General features: G+C 35.0%; 1 protein-coding gene across 1 annotated transcript; it reads left to right on the forward strand.

Annotated features, from left to right (window-relative positions):
* Nucleotides 1-4,424: 4,424 nt before the first annotated feature.
* LOC129265841 (fatty acid-binding protein, liver-like) lies at nucleotides 4,425-13,352 on the forward strand. Its single transcript, XM_054903771.2, has 3 exons — nucleotides 4,425-5,420; nucleotides 10,589-10,871; nucleotides 11,310-13,352. The coding sequence occupies exons 2-3, from the start codon at nucleotides 10,620-10,622 to the stop codon at nucleotides 11,451-11,453; spliced, it is 396 nt and encodes a 131-aa protein (XP_054759746.1). The 5' UTR covers nucleotides 4,425-5,420; nucleotides 10,589-10,619; the 3' UTR covers nucleotides 11,454-13,352.
* Nucleotides 13,353-21,436: the final 8,084 nt, after the last annotated feature.

A 21,436-nucleotide genomic window follows, 5' to 3' on the forward strand; every position in this document is an offset into this window, starting at 1 on the left:
ATATGGATGTGAAAAGGCGTAGTCCGAGTTAGAACTTTCTCATACTGCACAGTTGTTCCGGTTGATCGATTAATTGTTTTCGTTGATAAACCTTTCTAATAAATGCATTTGAATTGATGTATATGTGTAGATGCCATGCAACCTTTATCGTTTATTTCATTTCAGAAATAAATTATAATCAATTTGATTGACTATTATAGTAATATTCATTATAAGTTTTCATTCTTGCGTCAAGTTTATGTAGCTTTATTATTTTTAATTTTTCTGTCCCCTTTTCCCCCAACATCTCCACCCCCTTAGTTCCGTCTGTCTATTTTTCTCCTCTAGGTCTTGTTCTCTCTGCGTCTGTCTGTCTGTCTGTCCATCTCTCCCTCTTTCTTTCTCCCCTCTCTCTTTCATTTGCTCTCGAATTTAATTAAACTAGCGAATCTGTTTTCAACATGACCATGTAGTTTGTACCGTGTAGGGGCGGTTCCTATTAAAGTATTTAAATAGAGAGGCAAGGAGACCCAGCCGTGTTAATATTGATTTATCATTTTAGCAAAAAAATATGGATATTATATTTAATTCTTCCCTTCGTTGTTTTCATTTATCTTTCTTGTCTTGTAAAATATGTTTTCCTTTCTCTTTTCTGTACTACTAGTATGTAAAATGCTTGAAAACTAAACAGGAGCATGCTTTGACCCATAACTTCTGCCTGTAATGTGACATCTCCCATGCTATTAGAAGCAAACCGGTGTTTGCTCTGGGGTGATCAGGCTCATTAGTCATCTATTTTACTATAATATTGTTGGATTTTTTTTTTACCAGAATGGTTCTAGTCAGTCAAATATGACCAAATGACTAGTTTTCCTTCTTTTTCACTATAGTTTCACTATTCTTCACCATGAGTTAAGTCTGCTTCCTTCACTATTTCCTGATGGTGATGTATTCACATACAATTGGAGTGTTGCTCATGACTATGCTAGTATCACCAATGAGGTCAATTTTAATGGAAAACACTTGGTAATATCCTCATTTTTTAAACTGGCAAAAGTCAAACCAAACAAAAACATAGAAGTATTTTTTATACGTTCACTCTAAAAACACTAAGTAAAATTTTACCCAATATTGGGTAGAAAGGGAACATGTATGCTAGTTTGCTGGGTATTTTTTTACCCCGTATTGGGCTATTTCAACGCAACATTGCGTAAAATTTACAAAATATTGGGCATCTTTTTACCCAACCAACATGCATGTTCCCATTTTACCTAATATTGGGTAAACTTCTTTTAGAGCGTTTGCACATGATATTATTTCACTTTAAACAAAGATTCGTCGATGAAAGGAAGCAATATATGATGGAGGTGGTGGTAGATTTTCTTTGGATTTCCATACACACCCATAAACTTCTAAAGAAGGAAAAGAAGAATCGCAAAGTGATAAGAAAAGAAGATAATCCATTTTGGCAGTCGATTGTCTTCAATTCACCCCGGACCTATGCGGTAGGAGGGTAGCCAGGGTTCACACCAATAATCCTGATTGATCTTGGCAGCTAATTCTTATCTTTCCTCTTGTATACAAGAAAGGAAACCAAGGAAAGCGGGTCTTTTGTTTTTGATCTGGCCAAGACGAAAAGGAGCATCTTGGCGCCCGGACACGCTCTCGCTACACCCTTGATAGTCGGAAATGGGGGGCTGATGCCAAGTCAGACGACCCTGAGGGTAGGTCGATCTGAAACTAAAGGCGATATCTTTCTCCATAGGTTTCATCGCAGAGGCCAATAAGAGGACACTGGTATTGATTTCATTATTCGTCATTCAATATTTTTCAATTATTATATTAGAATATTGATAAAACCTTTGTTAATCTCATAAAATACCAAAATGCACTCTAAATAACCTTTAAAATAACATTCATTGATATAGTATCAATGTATGTACCTATATTGTAACAGATTAAAATACTTTAATAGAGTATATTTAGGCATAAGATTATCGTTTTCAAATTTCAAGTACAGTTCTTCTTCTTAATTCCCATTTGCGTGCCTTCATATTCGTTCTATTATTGTAAAAAGGGAATATAACCTGTATTTCCTTCTGAGCAATTAGGGAAAGAACATTTAAGGGTGTGTGGGGACGTCGCGGTCTAGTGGTTAAGACTCTCGTCTTTCGTGTTCGATTCCCAACCATGGCGTGTTTTTCTTCAGCAAGAAATTAACCCACATTGTGCTGCACTCACCCCAAGTGAGATGAATGGGTACCCGGTCGGAAGAAATTCCTTGAATGCCAAAGCGCCTGTATAGGCACCACGGCTATAGCCGGGGTAATAATAATAATGATAAATAATAACATTATTGTAATACGCAGAAGAGTATATACATATAGAAATTGCGCAATATAAATGTACAATTATTATTATAATTATTATTATATTTATTATAATTATTATTATATTTATGTGGGTGTTAGGGTGTGTGAGTGTGAAGAGATCGCTATGTTTTTTTACGTTTTTATTATAAATATTCAAGAATCACAATCTTAACAATAAATTTACAATGATCACAGTATAAATATTAAGAACATCACAAGAATAAATATTGAGAGCGAAAAGAAAAAGAAATTCAGGCAGAGCATTATGTATATAATTTATTGAAGCTCCGAGGCTGACAAAATATGAAACAAGAGTTGTTGGAGAAACCAGCCAATCGAATTTGCCTCATGACCAGCCTACCAAAACAGAAACCAATATGAACCAATTATGTAATGTAATGTACATCTATTTATGTATTCATAATCGACGCATATTTTTTTCTTGCTTATCTTTCTGCTTCATATCCCCGCAATTTCTTGTTTATTTCATCAAATATTTCAATATATTGGTTTTTTATGGTGCCCCTTTCTTTAAAAAAAATCGTTCGTAATAATTCCCCATTTCAAAATAATATTGCCTCCTTTTTTTAAATAAAGAGTACATTTTTTTCGGAGTAAATAGGGACCCTTCCCCTATTTTAGCTTGTCAGATTTTTGTAGTAAAATGTTGTCCTTTTATTCCTGGTCAAAGATTTCTGCAAAACGCTATCGAACAACTTCCTGTGCCCCCATTTATTCATAACAAGGGAATAATTCGAAAAATAATGATTAATAAGCCCTCTAGTTGTTAATGAAAAACTTTCTTCACGAGAATATTAACCCTTTTGTAAATTATAAATAGTGATCGTTATGAATATCAAACATACACCCTTTTTATATGCTTGTAGAAATATACACTAATACATAGCATCCTTGTCCATTGTCGTAAAACCTACAATGATTTTGTCTTGTATGTGTAGTCACTGTAAATTATATAAATATTATAAGCATAATGGTTGGTTTAGGGGCTGCAATTTGTACAAAGAATTTAATTTTTGCGAATCATTGTATTTCAACCTTTTCATCATTGAATTGCCTTGAACACCAAGCTGATTTGAATTTTTTTCACATTCCAAACAAAATTACATATCCCTATTTAATAAGAATATTTTTTTACCTCATCTTTTCTACTGCTTGCTTGCAATATTTTCCAAAATGCTGCACTATATCAAATTGTCACACCCTAAACTTTTCATTAAATCTCCTATTTTGCAATTCAAGGTATGTTCTCTTTGAAATTACTATTAGACTTTATTTTGATTTTGGTAATGATAATTATGACCAGATGATATAAAAAAAAGCAAAAAAAAAATATTGAAGAAGATCAGTTCCAGTTCAAAGGATTTCGAATTTATTTATTTGTAATGATGATTTCATCTCCCGATTCTAATGTTTGAGGAGTAACTCGGACTCCCCTGATACGAAAACGGAAGAGCCCAATTTCTCCCCCAAAACCCACTAAACCGACATTCATGCTCCGTGAGGGGGAAGAAGGAGGGGTCGAGGGCTTTGAGGGGAGTTCCCTAATAGTCTCGCTGGTATTGCAAGATTCATGACCCATTGCAATGCTGCGTATATAATGAGGGGGGGGGGGGTGAAATATTCCACATTTTATATAACGTGAAAATGTAGTGGTTGCCGTCTCTTGTATATAATTGTCTATTTTATACGACAGTATGTATATACAAAGAGATAATCCGATTTTAGAGGGCTTACGATGTTTCATTCCTTCTTTTGGGCGTATTCCATAATAATTATGGAATACGCCCAAAAGAAGGAATGAAACATCGTTAGCAGTAAAATCGGGTTTTTGCACCAGACATTCTCCTAGGTCCCTGGTAGGGGTAATCTATAATTTGTTAATCCCACCACATACGTCACCAAACTGTCTAATGACTTGTCATCACACATCCAGGGATTGCATGGGGCGAAAAACCACATTTTCAATGGCTGACCCGGTAAATGTTTCACCCCAACTACGGTATAGTGGTATATTTAGGATGGGTTGCAAGGGGCATATGGACCAAACCTTTCATAATAATGTGCAGTCGCGTAATGAGCCAACAATTTTTAGGGGGCGATATGGCGTATCAGTTTTATTTAAAAATTTGCGAGTGAGCGAAGTGAGTGAGCAAAAATTTCGACATTTTTATTACAAAAATTCAAGTTTGTCAGATTTTTATATAATGTTCAGAAAATTATATCCTTCTATCTTTCCTTTTGTCTTTTTTTCTCTTGGTCATTATTTTTTTTGGGGAGGAGGGTGGTGGGAGCGCCCCAGCGCCCCATCTGTATGCCACTTATTATGGGCACCAATGGGTCATAGTACAATGGAGTAAAGAAAATTTTGTTTGAAAATTTCAAGTTCTGATGAAAATGAACCTTTATTTACTAATATGGAGTACAAAGTCTGAGTTGTTGAAATTATACGATTCTTCAGTGCAATTTTCTGGATACTGTGGTAGCCGATATTCATGCCAATTTACCGTACGATCGTGTCCCAAGATCCTAGGGCATACATACCAAAAACAACCGAACTAATTAGTTGCGTGTGTCAAAACTTGAGCGAGCGCAGCGACCGAGTGGGAAAGCTCTACGTTCGTGGTGCTGATATGGTTATTTTAGAGCAATATCATTTTATGATTTGAAGTTTCTTTTTGTAGTCTTTCCAGAAAATATAGGGGTAATACCAATTATTTTCCCTCACCCCTTTACTTCTGACGCCTGTACGAATGGTAACCCCTTGTCAAAGCTCTACTTTCCAGGGTTTTATGCGGTTGAACCTATTTTCATACAAAAAGAAGCAAAAAGAAAGCGGAAGACGGGGAGTGCATCACAAAGCCTCCGCTCCGCCCCTTCCTCATCCTCCCATTGACACCTCATCGTCTCCGCCGTACGTTCACACACGAAGATGAAAACCCGGCTTCCCGTTTCGTGTTGAAGACTTTCCTGACTCACTTGATGCTGGAGAGCAGACACCGATACAACTTTCGAAAACCCCGGCAAACGGAAACTCGGAAACTTCTGCAGGTGAGTCCCGACAACCTTTTATTTTTTATTTAATAGTAATCCATCGTTTCATCTTGATAGATCAGATTCCAAACCTGTTATAGAATGCAATATGGGAATGTTCTGTATTAAGATATTAACCATGATCTTCCTGTTATTGACCATGTTTAGAAACTAAACTATTTACTTGTTGGGAATCCAATTTCATGCTTAGCTGGTTGTTTTGTCAGGCAGAGGATCATAATTTTAATGTATTAAATCTGTTTGAAATCACTGCTAATATTTCAGGTTGTAAAAAACAACATTCGAAAAAGTTGATTGATCATGGAATTGTTGGTAAACCTTTATTCATCAATCCATTTATTAATTTTACCTTTAATTCTAACATGTTCAAGAAAGCAGTAGTAATTACGCCAATAAACTATAATGACCACATCATTTCGTAGTTTGTATTCTATTTTTGTGATGTCGAGATTGCTGTTTTGGTCACTGTTTTTAGTTTTGTTTTCCTTTGGATCTCTTACAATCAACATGATCAAGGAACTTTCTTATACAATGTATGCTTGTATAGGGGCGCCAGTCAATTTTCTTAGAAAGGGGCAAGAATTACAGGGATAATGTAAAGGGATACACGTCCCATATCCCTCTTTTTGATAGCCATAACTCTCTAATTGAATTGATAAAAAAGGTCGTCTGACAAATTATCCTGAAGCCACTCGTGCCTGCAAGTTGGGATTATACTTTGTTAAATCGTGTTCATCACTTCTTGAGGAATTAAGATTTTGGATAAATGAATCTGGTTCAACGGTAGCAAAATGTTACTTGCGATTATAAAAACAAAAGATAATAATGCCCATTTTGAGTATTTCGTGTGGTCTCTCGGCTGTTTTATTGTTGCGAAAGTGGAACTAAAATTCAAATTTGAATATTCAATGGAAATCTAAGTAATTTTACGGCCCCCATACCCTCCCGCACCGGAAATACAATTAATCATAGCCTACGATCCTTACTGATCTTGTTGTTATTATTTATTTGGGATATAAGTCTGAAATACAAATATATTTATAAATTTTGTGATTAGGCATATTCGTTCTTTATCGTGTTTATATAACATGATTTCATGAGCACCGTGTAGAGATCAATAATCTCATCCATCTCATTTATATAAAGAGTCTATTTAATAACTCACTCCCATATTTCGCCCGGTTACCATTTTCCACATTGCTTTGGAGAAAAAAAGTATCACTCATGTATGCAATTACTTCAACCATCAACAGGGACCTGTTTGCATAAAACTAAACTTTTTATTACATGGAATACTGGCTTTTGATTGGCTGGCTTGTTTGTCAACAGCCAATCATAAGCCAGTATTTCATGAATTGTACCATGAGTATTGAGAGATAGATAGTTTCAAATCACTGCAGGACTTAATGGTGATCTGCAGGCTGGTCGTCTGTTAAATCACATTCAATATCTATTTGATATAATTAATTCATCATGAAAGTAAGATCATAACTGGGTTTTATCCATAGTGGACAAAGACTCTATCATAAATTTCCTATCATTCCTAAGCAATAAATGACAATATGGATGTTAGCTTATTCATATAGTCAAAATTCACTTCGTCAATTGTTTTTAGTAACATGTCTTCGTTTGCTGCCCGGAGATCCTGGGAGAAGTGACTGATCCACCGACTATCAGTTCTGAAGAGAATTAATTGTTTTATTTCCCTAAAATTAATTTCAGTTGTTGACGATCAATCCCATGTTTATGCACCTTTAAGGGCTGTTTTAGTGATTGAATGAACAGGGATTATTTCAGCAACACTCAAATAACATAGCCAGGCACATAAGTACGCATTTTAAAAGCTGTAACACAAGGGTAAAGGGTCAGTTATACCGACCATACCGCCTCCAGACCGATCAATACTGTTACTGTTATTTCCAGTAACATACAATCGTTCGGTTTGGAGTTGGGTTCACAGTTGTGACTGTGCATACGAGTTGTGTGGTTTTAGGAGTATTATGTTTCGCGTGGGAACCCAAATTTCTCCCTCCTAAATCTCCCGCTCGAGACAGCCCTGCAATTTTTCTTCTTTTTTTTCCTTGCTAAATTTAATGAAAAGGGGCAGACGCTTTTGAACGTGACCTGCCAGAGTTTGTACATGACTGAGATGACTCAGAAAACCCATACCACAGTCAACACAGAATTTGTACCAAAGTTTGTAATGATTTATTTATTCATGCTTCCAGTCTCTCACCACCTTACGTGTTGTGTCAGTATGATTAAAGGTGAACATGCATGGTGAGCATGGTGAGTTTACCGGAATCAACTCTGTGTTATAAAACAGGTTCAAAAGTTTACAATACTCAACGAATTATGTATAAACTTTTGAGCATTGCCCCATTTTAAACGAAATTGTAGAGTTCCAGAACAGTTAACAACCTGAAATGAAATTATTCAAACATTTTTTTCCAAAAAGAGCGTAACTTCTCACGATTATCGTCACAAAATTGACGACGAAAAAAAGTGTCAGTTTAGCCATATATAGAATAAAAGTATACCCTGTCATCAAGCAGTTACGATTATGTTAATTTTGCCCTCGTGGTAAATACCATGGTAACAAGTTCATAGACGATCAAAATCAAAGTCTCGGTGTAGGACTATTTACAACAATGGCAAGTTATCATCATCGTAACATTTTCATGCAGGCCCAGATTGTTAACCGGATTATTTTTTTAAGTGATCATCTCAGATAATTCAATACCAGGGGAATTGATAATCAAACATGCGTTGTTTTTTTTTGAAGTAGAAAGCTTAAAACCATATATGGATCGTTCAAAGACAAAAAGGGAAAAGGGGAATTAAACATTTATGAAGATAAAATCGCCAATAGGTAACATTGTCCTGATTATACTTCAAACGAAATTGTTTGAATTGTTAATGTTTTTTATGAGAATCTGAACGATCATTATTTTCAATTCAATTTAATTTAATGCTAACACTTAAGTGTTTCAAAATTTGATTATGCTTGAGTGTAAGAAATGAATTGATGGGCATAAGATCATGATCTGAGAAATGTTTATTACCCTTTTTACACAGGATTTTCTTAGCCCCGGACTATCGCTAACCCCGTACTATCCTTAACCCCGTACTATTTTTTTTCCTTTTTACACATGCCAAATTGTTATTGCTAACCCCGGATAAGGAATCCTTGCTTTTCACACACGAAACTCGCTAACCCCGGACTAGTGGTTTTTGTCGATCATTCGTAGTACAAGTACTTCACTCGTACCTTTTTACACACGCTACAATTTCCTTAACCCCGTACTATAGGTGGGGCCAAATTGCCATTTAGCCACACTATAGTACGGGGTTAAGCTTAGCCCACTTTCGTTTTACACTAGCGATCTTAACCCCGTACTATCGCTCTTAGCACCGCAATTGCTGGGATAACCCTGCTTTTTTGCAGGGCCAAATAATCCCGTACTAAAGGTGAGGTTAGCCCACTTTGCAAAAATGCTGTGTAAAAAGAAAGTGGGCTTAGCTTAACCCCGTACTATAGGTGGGGCTAAATTGCCATTTAGCCCCACCTATAGTACGGGGTTAAGGAAATTTTAGCGTGTGTAAAAAGGGTATAAGTGAGGTATATATTTAAATGTTCGTATTATTCATTTGAAAGGTTAATCTAAGTACCCAAAGTACCCAACGTCATCTGACATTTTATTCAGTCTGCATGGGAAAGAACATTGCGTTGAAAAAACATTTTTTAAAAGGGTAACAAGAAAGCAACAAACAATACTAATGTGAACCAATATGATAAATGAGGAATCCATTTTGGCGCGCCATGACCTGCATGGATTTTTAAATTCTTTCAAAGCATGATATTGGTTTGAATATAATTGTTGTTCGATCGTATGGGGATGTGATCGCCTGTTCATTATGGAATCATTATTTCTTTATTTGCTATTTAATGCCTGTCTCACATGCACCTGGCAATTTTCATGAGCTAATTCATGGGCGGCGCAACTGGGGGAGCATGGGCGACCCCCCCCCCATGATTTTTCAAGTGTGAAAATAAAAAAACAAGAGAGCGAGAGAGAGAAGAGGGAAAAGTTAAGAAAGAAGAAAGAAAACTATATGTGCTATTCCGTTTCTTGTTTACTCTTTAATACCCCTTTTATTGAATTGATGAAAATAACGACGTCACATATTTTTGTCTTCTTGCCCCCCCCCCCCTTCATCATAGCATCCTGGCACCGCCCTGAGCCAATTAGCTGATGTACGACCGGGTTTCTCATCATTTTATTTATAAACTCGATTGAACAAAACAAAATGATTATTTCATCATCTGACTCGTATCATTAGAATAGGGCTCATAATGAATGTCATCATGAGGTGACGTACGTATACGCAAACCATGGTTCAAGATTTTAATGACTATTATTCGTCATTCTGCCAACCACACGTGAGGGCGCCTGTTGTAGTATGGGATATCATAAGAGCTAAATTGATTTCTCATGAACATTAGCGTAGCTGGAAAGGGGTCTTGGTGTCAGTGGACCCCCAAAAGATTAAAGACTCCCCCTTCGAAAAAAAAAGGGAAATAGAAAGAAAGGAATGTAAAAGAAATGAAAAGGCGAATATCTTTCTAATATAGTTTGTTATAATAAAGATTTTATTTTTAAAAGATCAACGTACATGTTTGTTCGCTCGCGACTTTTAAGAAATTTTAACGACATGTTGTGTCCCCTCAAATATTACCATACCGTATATGAATAAGGCTTGTATGTAGGTCTACGATTTATTTACTGTTAACGGATTAACAATATATTTTATCAATGTTTATTGTATTTTGAATTGGACATTATTTTGAAAGGTGCATACGAAAAAGCTAAAATGCTCCAGTTGTAGCGACGAAACAGATTACAGAATACCAATAACACGTTATTTTTTCGGGCTTGGGTGTCTTTTGCCATATATATATATATATATATATATATTTATCAATTATGATATAGCGTTGGTAGTGTAAACAGTCAAACAGCATAAGAAAATCCTATGTAATGTGGTTAAACAGCACGGCTGCACAATATGATTTTTGTGATTTTTTTTTTGTAGAGAAGCTCCACCCCCACTTCACTTCAGTATGTGTTCATGGTATATATTTGCCTTTTTTCATTCTGCAGAAAATAAGGCAATCAACTTGCTGCCACCAAAATGCCTACAGACTTCAGCGGTGAGTGGTTGATGGTGAGTCACGGTGAGCTTAGTAGTGATCTGATGGATACGATGGGTATCCCTGCAGAAATCCGCCCCAGTCTACCGATAAAGACACTCACGGTCAACATCACACAGGATGGAGATCAGTTTGAGATCTGTAGCAAGACTCCAGAACGCAGTAATAGCTACAGTTTCCAGGTTGGGAAGAGCTTTGAGACCAGCTTGGTCGGCTTTCTACCCAAGATGACGGTAAACTATATTTAATGCATTAAGTAAATTAAAACTTCTTTTTGGAGAGGGACGGGTGAATTATTATCGATATTCCAGAAAGCATTCCTCTTTCAAATTAGTATTAACCGCGAAGGTTATATTGTTTAGTCCGCGCATCAAGTAAATAAAGATTTTATTTTTAAGAGGGGCGCGTGAATTATCATCGATAGTCCAGAAAGCATTCATCTATATGTAAGCTTTAAATTAGTCCCGGGTATTTACCACGAAAGTAGTTTTGTTAAGCTCATGCATCAATTAAAGTAAATTAACATCTTCACTTGCAGAGGAACGTGAGATTTCAAACTAACATTGTTCACACTTTATATATTCTCATCGTTTTAATAGGCCTGCATGTACGTCGTTGCTGATTATTTTGTTAGTGATGGCTTCATTTTAATTATTTTTTTCGCTTTGTAGGTGACTGCGTCGTGGGAGGGCGATAAACTGCTGTTCACCGCTGAGAATGATTTCAAGATGGTTCGTGAGATCACGGAAGGGAAGATGGTAGCCATTGTATCAAAGGGTGACGTCTCGTTCGAAGTGGCCTTCGATAAAGTATAAAACGTAGGCTTTCGCAAGGCGGGATGACGGGATCGAGAGAGTTAATGTAAACCGACTAGTGGTATCCGACTGCGACCCGATTCTCGTGTAATTTGAAGTAGAATTGATGAGGGTTCATTTCGTGGGGCAAAGCTGCTTAACTCTATAGTTACCCTGCGAAAGTGACTCCACAACAAATAATACTTAGCGTTATTGCAGTAACAGAGTATTGTGTGTTTTTAGGTCAGTTTGTAAGTGTGACTGCAGCATTTGATTTAAATGTGTGTAGGATTGTGAACTTTTACTTTAACAGACAGGCTATGTCCACCGTAGAGCGTGTCCCCCCCCAAAAAAAAAATGCATTGTCTTTGTATCAACAAGCATTTAAACCTATAAGCTTTTAGCGCTTAAGGATTTGGCATCTGTGTATATATTTTAATGATATTAATCAACGTTTCATCGTATTCAGAAGATAAATGAATCTGCTTAAGAGTTTGTATCATCGAATGAGAACCAGTTGTGTTTGGAGGCAGGAAGGAGGCACCGTGTCACGGGCGGCACTTGAGAGGGCGCAAAAACATGCCAAAAAGTCAGAGATAAAGATCAAAAGGAGGAAAATAAAGAAAACACAAATATATCAAGAAGATTGATGTCCCATTGATGCATCAAAAAAGTCTTTATAGGCTTTAAGTTTTGACAGCTCAATGATCGCCTTGCTTCCTCACATATGATTCCTCTCAGAACTATTCTCATCCATTTGTAGTTCTGAAACTACCTTCTCAAAAGCATGATCGGATTCCATTGTTTGTAAAATTGTACGGCTTAAAAATTGGTTTGAAATTAATGTTACCTCTGATCGAGGGGGGCATGCAAGGTTAAGGGTGCGCAGAAATAAGAAGAGAGGAAAAGAAATGCGCTTTGTTATTAAGCAAAATGTGCAAGAAATAGCGTTTTGCAGCTTAATAAGATTGAATTTGTCACTACACCCATAATAGAGTTATTTTAGTGCAGCTTAGATACGCCACTATAGGGATCAGTAGCCTACAATTTACATGCAATCTGAGATAGATTTTGGTTTTTGTTCTGACTGCGGTATTAAACAAAATAGAGAGTTACTTCCGTTTTGTGTTATTACCAAGACCTTAAACCATATTTGTATCTTTTTTATAATTAAACTTATCTTCTGGAAATCGGCCTGTTTAGAGTCGAACTTGTATTTTTTTCACCTCACCCTCTTCTATTAATCTATCTCTTACAGAGACATCGAGATAGAGAAAGCTTGCTAAGATGTAAGTTCTTCCACTTTCTGTAACAGTTTTTTTTTAATATTCTTGTGCAGAATTGAAATTAACCTTGAGTCGCAAGACCTCCAGGCAGGTTAGAAAATAAATCTCCATGTAAATATATTTTCTTACTGCTTGAAGCCCCAGTAAACAATTTTTCAAAAATTATAATTTGATACGACTTATAAGACACGGGAGGATAAACATTTTATAGCATTTTAAAAGTATATGAAGTTGTTCGAAGTTTATTGTAATTTTCGCCAATAATTAATTGTATTCAATCATTATATCTGTTTTACCTTTGGTATATTTAGAATGATAGTGTGATATACTTTCGGAGCCTGAAGACTGAATAATTTGCTGTAAAATAGTTATCATTTTTTGACTTTCGATATAAGTAAGAGATGATGTAGAGTAGTTTATTGATTTCAAGTGATGAAGAAGAAGGAAAAGGGAAGTATATTGGGAAAGAAACAACTGAACATTGCAATTCCGTAATCAAACAGTTATCTGCACTTCTCCCTCATATACAGTATATACAGGCGTTGTGGCCGCTGCAACTATAAAAAAAAAATTCCTTACTACGCTGTATTTCCAACATTCAGTGAATAAAAAAAATGGTAATGAATTGTATTGTAAAGCGTTTTTGTCAAAGTTTATTTCTTATTTATCATAACCAAAATGAATAACTTCTTTTTCACAGATCAGTCCAATCAGGGTAGAAACAATTTTAAGGGGAAGTCCACCTCCTCATAGAAAATTTATTTGAACAAAAAAAAAGAAGCTTATTACGCTAAAAACAAAAATTTAAAAATCGGATGTAAAATAAGAAAGTTATGACATTCAAAAGTTTCGTTTATTTTCACAAAACGCGCATTTTGGTCGGTATGCAAATAAGGAAATCAATGACGTCACCTATTAACTAGTTCTCTTGTCTGTTATGATATGAAATAAGTATCTTAATCTTCTCCTCAATATGATGTGAAACAAAGTTTGATTCATCCCTGAACATTTAGAACCTATATGGTTTTAACCAATTGTGATTTGACGACGAGTCTCATAATCGTAAAATCTGCAAAAAGAAAATTGATACAAATTTCATAGTAACTTGGTGACATCATCGACTCTCTCATTTGCATATGTACCGTAATTGCCCATATAACTGTTTTATTTTGCTCGAAACGGATAAGGACGATAATGGATTGGTTGTGATGATGATAATGATGATGATGATGATAATGATGATGATGATTATGATGATGATAAAATGGGTTGTGATCATGATAATGATGCCAACAACGACGACAATGATGATGATGATGATTTTGACCATAATTATAGTGATAATGACAACAATGACAGATGGGGGATGTAGGGAAAGCGGTAGCTTTGGCTCTGATGACAATTAGTTTACAGATGATGGCGCTACAAAAGTGGCGCTTTATACCTCCATACATAGCCTAAATTTTTGTGTATAAATAACTTTCTCATTTTATATCCGATTCCGATGAAATTTTCAGCGTTATATATACTCACTTGTGCTATTCAGATAAAGAAGGAGGTGGAGAAAAATGAGGTGGAGAAGAAGAATTACTTTCAGGTTAAAAGTAATATTCAACTCGTGCTTCGCACTCCCATTGCATGTTTAATAATTGCGTATCCTATTCATGAGGATTACATGGTACAAGAGCGTATAATGAGCAAAAACTTAAGGGGGCAGACAACGCGTATTTAAACAATTTTCTATTAAAAAAGTTAACTAGTCAATACCATGACCTTGCCAAGCGAGGGTGCTTGGGGTGAAGCACCCCTAATATTTTTTTTCTTGGGTGATGCGTATGTTTTACACCATATATGCAGCACCTCCTGGACGTCAAGTTGGTATGTTAAAATGCAGCAATTTGACCAAAATATCCTTTACTTTAGAGAAAAAACTTGTTTTCTCACAACAGCACCCATCAGCCCCTTTTAAATAATCGTTCCCATTTATGCCCCATGGACATAGGCCCAATTGATCTCCCAGCACATTTGTGCTTTTCAAGAGTTTATTTTATGAGATAAATTGATCACAAAGCGTTGAAAACTACCGTCTTTAGGTCAGAAAATATATTTCAAAAAATCAGCTCACTTACGCTTCGCGCTTGCTTGATACTGTTTATAGTGAGTTACGTATCCTGTCCATGGATTTCTGAAAAAAAAGAAAATCCTGAAACGTCCCATTTTCAGGTCAGTATAGCAACTTCTCCAACTCGCACCTTGATTATTGCACTTAACAACATATGTTATAAAGGAGATTTCATCCTGTGAGATTTTTCAAGTAAGTACAATCATTTGTACAAAATATTTCGCCTTTCTTACAAACAAATTAGGCTATAAATATTTAAAGCATACTTATGACTACCCCCAATTAATATCGGCTCTTCGAGCCGCCTATCGTGATTATGACGATTACCCCCTATTGGATAATGTTGGATCTGCACCTGCTGATGACCGGGATGATGCTGATGATGATATGATGATGATCATCATCATGGTCAATGATCGTGATATAGTTGTAGATAGATAAAGAGTTAAGAAAAAAGAAACAAATTCAAACAATTATAAACAATCATTGGTAAGGGAATGCTTCGCGCTCGCATTGCCTTTTAGGTGATTTACATATCTTGCTCACTAAATAGGCTGATATGTAGCTTAAAATATCAAGTTTTGAAGTCAATATACAAAGTATATTTCAGCTCATGCAGACATCGAGTTTTCAATATTTTGTTTGATTTACAAATTGATTTTTCAAAGTGCTATGTAAAATGTCCGTTTTATGTTGTGAATATCATTTGCAGCTTTTTGTGCTGTGTGCTCGCATTATTTGATTTGCCAAGTAGGCCTACATATATTCATTATTTATTCCATAAGATTTTTTTATATACACAACAAAAAAAGTAAGTACCCCCTTAAACAAACATCAATAATTTCCGAACCAATGCGAGTTTTTAATATAATTTTACATGAGCGTGTAGGTAATTTTATAAGCTATCCTCTGAGTAAATGTTAAGGACGTATTTTACGTCATGCTTCAGTGAGCATCGTCAAAAGGCAAAAATGTCACTTTTCAAAAGTCACAAGCCAAATATCATTGCTTTGATTCCATTTTATTGGAACTAATTCCACATTCTCATCATGAAAAATAGTCAGAAGGCTTGTAAAAGGTACTTTCTAAAAGACGATACAACTTTTTTGGCTAAATTTCACGGTTGAATAAACACAAGTCCAAATTTGCTATAATTGGATTTTTTACACATTTCCATCAATAGAAATGCTAGAATATGATGACAGTTATTTTGGGGAAGAGTATCTTCAACAATAAAAGCTATTATTCTGAAAAAATTGACAGAGTAAAATCAAATATGAAGTCTACATGGGGGGTTATAAATGATTTAATTGGTAAGAAAAGAAAAGAATCACCCACTGATAATTTTACATTGGATAATGTGAATATAAATTCCCAAGACAAAGCTCACTCTTTTAATTCTTTTTTTGTAAATATCGGACCTAAATTAGCAAAAAACCTTAGTAAACCAAATGAAAGCTTTACTAAGTTTCTCCCGGAACCTGCAATAGCTTCACTGTTTTTGAATCCCACAAATGATAATGAAATAATAGAAATAACAAAAACTCTTAAGTCCAGTAAAGCACAGGGCCACGATAGAATTAGTAATTTTCTCCTTAAACAAATTATACATTTTATTGCACCCCCTCTGACTCATATTTTTAATCTCTCACTCAATACTGGGAAATGTCCAGAGTGCTTAAAAATTGCTAAAGTAAATCCTATTTTAAAGAAAGACAACCCTCATGAAATAAGTAATTATAGACCTATATCGATTCTCCCTAGTATATCTAAAATCATTGAAAAGATTATTTACAAGAGGCTATACAAGTTTTTGGAAACACATAATTTATTAAATTCAAATCAATATGGTTTCAGAAAAAGTCATTCAACTGACCTTGCGCTGATTAGATTATATGATAAAATAACAGATTCTATAGCCAATAAAGAACATATAATAGGGGTATTTATGGATCTATCAAAGGCCTTTGATACGATTGACCACCAAATTTTACTTCAAAAACTTTACTCTTATGGAATTCGTGGTGTTGCTCTTTCCTGGTTTCAAAGCTATTTAACCAATAGAAAACAATATGTTGTATTTAATGATGTTTCTTCAACTTTTCTACCAATCCGATGCGGTGTCCCACAAGGATCGATATTAGGCCCATTACTTTTTTTTATTATATATCAATGACTTAACTAATACAACTTCTCTTCTATCGTTTATATTATTTGCAGATGATACTAACATATTTTACTCACATTACAACCTTAACACTCTAGTTGACACACTAAATAATGAGTTACTGAAATTATCATTATGGTTTAAATGTAACAAATTGTCTCTCAATATCAACAAAACTAATTTCATGTATTTTAAACACATACAATCTCATATAAATGACGTACATTACAACATATTTATAGATAATGTTCCTCTTGATAGAAAGCATCAAACGAAGTTTTTGGGTGTCGTCATTGACGAAAATTTAAATTGGAACGAACATATACGCCATATCATAACTTCTATTTCTAGGAATGTTGGTATACTATATAAATTAAAGAAATGTATTCCTTGCAAAACACTTGCGTTGCTTTATAATTCATTGATTTTACCGTATATAACGTATAGCAATTTAGTATGGGCCACAACAAACAAAACAAAAATAGATTCTATTCACTTATTGCAAAAGAAAGCGCTTCACATTTGTACCGGTTCACAATATTTATCTCACTCCAAACCATTATTTTACCAATTAAAATCTCTGACAGTATTTGACATTAATACACTACAAAGTTTATTGTTCATTTTCAAGTATTTAAATGGGATGCTACCAAATTCATTTCAAAATTTTTATACTTTGAATAAAACCATTCATGATTACCCCACCCGTAATTCCTCTAATTTACATTTAGTCAATCCAAAACTACGTATTGCCCAGAGATCCGTAAGACATCATGGTCCTGATCTTTGGAATCCTCTCCCAGACTCAATTAAATCCTCTTGCTCCCTACACTCATTCAAAGCTAAAGTTAAGGTCATGTTACTATCGGAATATGTAAAATAAACTTTCTTGTGTCATAATCATGTTCTAATATTCCGTTTCCATCATCATTAACATTATTTCCACCACCACCACCACCGTCACCACTATCATCATCATCATCATCATCATCATCTTCATCATCTTCATTTGTCATTATCATTATTATTATTTTTTTTTTTTACTTGATTATATATATTATAGCAAGTTTTGGCTTGTTAGATTTTGTTCTTCTCTTTTTATATTATACTTAATGGATACTTTAATAATTTGTTATTGTCCATTCTGCTCATAATATGATTATATGGTTAAAATATGTTTCGGTTTGTCATAATTTTCAAGCATTTTTTTGCTTACTATGGCAATCCATCTTCTGCTATTAATTTTATGCTAAATGATTTATACCTGATTTATTGTCAATGTATGTTTGTAGTAGTAATTCATTACTTTATTAACATTCAAATCGTTCAAACAAAGGAATAAAATATATACAAACATAGAAGAAAGGAACGCCCAGGACATATCTGAGTAACAGAACAAGCAGGGCATACATAAATAACATAGATTATATTAACATAATAGCGTATACAATACATTACTATAATTACCCCGAATCAAAGTATTAAAACAAGCATGAAATTATTATAAAGAAGTACAGTATGTAGAAGAAAAACGGGAACTAAAGCAGTTGAGAAAAGAGAGGTAGAAATAAAAGAAGGGGGAGATGGTACATACAAAGGTGAAATAAAAAATAGAAGAGAAGGAATGAGAAAGGGGGAGAGTAAAAGAGAGAGGAGAGAGAGTGAGAAGGTGAGGGCTGGTGGGAGAGAGAGGGGGGGGGGGGGGTGTGAGAGAGAAAGAGAAAGAAAAACAACATGTGACTTCCAGGGCATTACATAAATTCAAATGATTGCACATAATTATACCCCGACACAGGCAAATGACCAGATTACGTTTCTGTCTTCCTTGGATACATATAAATGGATATTTGTTTCCCTCCACACATCATACACTCTCAGAAAGAAGAAAGAAAAAACATTGGGCTGGTCAACACATGAATCCACCAACCGCTGGGCAAAGAAAATTGCACACGAAACGAATGCATTTTATAAATCAACAGTCGGAAGGCCCATACGCCCACCAACGGCAATACATTGAACAAAATATCCCCGAGAGTGCATGTTATGGGGGGGGGGTCACATTTTGGAAATCCTCACAATAAGTCGTAGTATTTTTTTGTTAAAATTATTTTTTGTCTTACGGTATTTGGTTATTATTACATTATTACATTAGTGGGTTATGACATTCCCATACGGGTTCCTCCTTGGCCGAATATATTACAAATGAAGAAGTGATGGCAAGTGACGCAAGTTTATCCCGAAAGGTCTTGAAAGGCACTGGTTTCCCACATAACGAGAGAAATTTCTTCAGCTTTTGTGAATTGTCGTTATTGATATAGCCCCTGGAACCTATTTCTATAGGAAAGAAAAGCACATCGAAACCATTGGCTTCTATGTCCGAAATCATAGGTGCATATTTCTTTGATTTATGTTATATTATATTGTTATGTAGAAGAAAAATAAATTCAAATCAAATCAAAATCAAATCAATATTCATCGTTTCACGGTTCAATGAACATTTATTGAAAACAAAAAATACGATTTTCAAATATCATAGGCATGTATTGTTTCATTTTGGTAACTGAAAATGATCTTTTCTCAACTTTTTCTTTATTTTCATGGCCAATTAACATGCTTTAATGTTTGAAAGGCGTTTAATTAAACATTCAGGCTTGAATGAACATGTGGAATGTGATTAGCTCTTTTTCACGTTATTGGAAAAAAATGCAATTGGTAACTATGGATATCTGTCACAAACCTCCTTGCATAGTTCATTTGATTTGATTTTAATGAAAATCCCGATGTTTAATGCATCAGTGAGCACACAATATTCGAAAATTATGCAAATGAGATGAAAGTTCAATCCCTTGGCCCCACTCTGTGCCGTATCGAATGGTTATTTTGGTGTGCGCGCCTTTTGATAGTGTTACTCTGAAGCCATGTGCGAAGTTTCATGAAATAAATGTTGGCAGAAGTAACAAAAACCGTCCATGAAACAAACCCTCATTTCATATTTGTTAAAACTTTGACTTTCTCTCTCATAGACTTGTGTACATTATGGGTGCATATGTTTAAGAATAAGTAACCCCTTATTCAATATGGTGGAACTTTTTTTCAAGGCTGTCTTTAGCAATGTCATTTGGCAGTAATGTTTATCAATCTATAGGCAGAATTCTGTGCAAAAATGAAATCGATTTGTTTATTTATGGATGAGTGAGCACGCATCAAAGTGGGAAATTTTGTATTTTAAATGTCACAGACTCATTTTAAAGGGTAATTAAGTGAATATTGGGGGCAAATTCGGTTTCAAATGTGACTTTGATTGCTGTTGTTTTTATAATCCATCATTATCACCACACGCTTTCCGAACTTTAAACATTTTCATGGTTGAGCGAGCACATTCGAAAACTTAGGAATGGATACTCTTTATACTGCATAAATGTATTCTTTTCCCAACAATTTCTCATGATCAGTTTAATTTATGGACAAATCAGTGGTGGATCCAGAATTTTAAAATGGGGGAGGGGCCTATAATCGGGGGAGACACCAACATTTTCAAATTTTAACATGATCTAACAAGTTGTAGAGGATAAACCCCTATGATGATACGTCACAATACAGGGGCCGCGGAACGGTTTTCAAAGTGGGGGGGGGGGCTGACCATGCAAAAAATCACAATCGTATGGTCATTTTTACATTTTTGTACATGCTTTTAGAAAAAAATGGGGGGGGGGGGGCTTCAGCCCCCCCCCCCCCCCCGCGTCCGCGGCCCCTGCAATACATTGTGCTCACTCAACCATGAACATACGATATCAAAATTGTGTGTGGAGTGGCTAAATGATGGATAGTAAAACAGCATAACACCATAAAATTCATCTCAAAACAAATTTTGCCCAATTTTTTATTTGCACAATCTGAAAAACGACTCTTGTGACTTTCAAAAATGGTCATTTTTTATTCAATCTTTAATAACTCATGCATGACTCAACTGATCAATCTCATTTTTCACCAGGAGTTGCCTAATGAGTGCAGAAAACCACCTACGAAATATCATATCTCAAAATAATTCCGTTCAAAAGTTACAGCAATTTGATTTAAGGGGGACTTACTTTTTTTGTTGTGTATATATTAATTCTATAACAAACTAGTTAAAATCCCCCTTGTTATGACAGTTTATCAAACATTTCGTCTCGCGATTTGCGCTCGCATTAATTTTTACAAATATATCAACTCATAAATCTTAATCATGATTACAAAAGTGCTTAAAATATCCAATTTTCAGGCCTTAATGTCAACAAATTTCACTCACACATAAGGCTTATTACATGAATAAATATGATAATAAAATTTCATGAATTTCTAATAACTAAATTGTCCCTTTTTCAGAAAGGAATATCGACAAGTTTCATATCGCATTCAGGAAGGGGAATAGGAAGATAGTCATCATTTT

Source organism: Lytechinus pictus, chromosome 7, assembly GCF_037042905.1.
Source record: "Lytechinus pictus isolate F3 Inbred chromosome 7, Lp3.0, whole genome shotgun sequence".
NCBI lineage: Eukaryota > Metazoa > Echinodermata > Echinoidea > Temnopleuroida > Toxopneustidae > Lytechinus > Lytechinus pictus.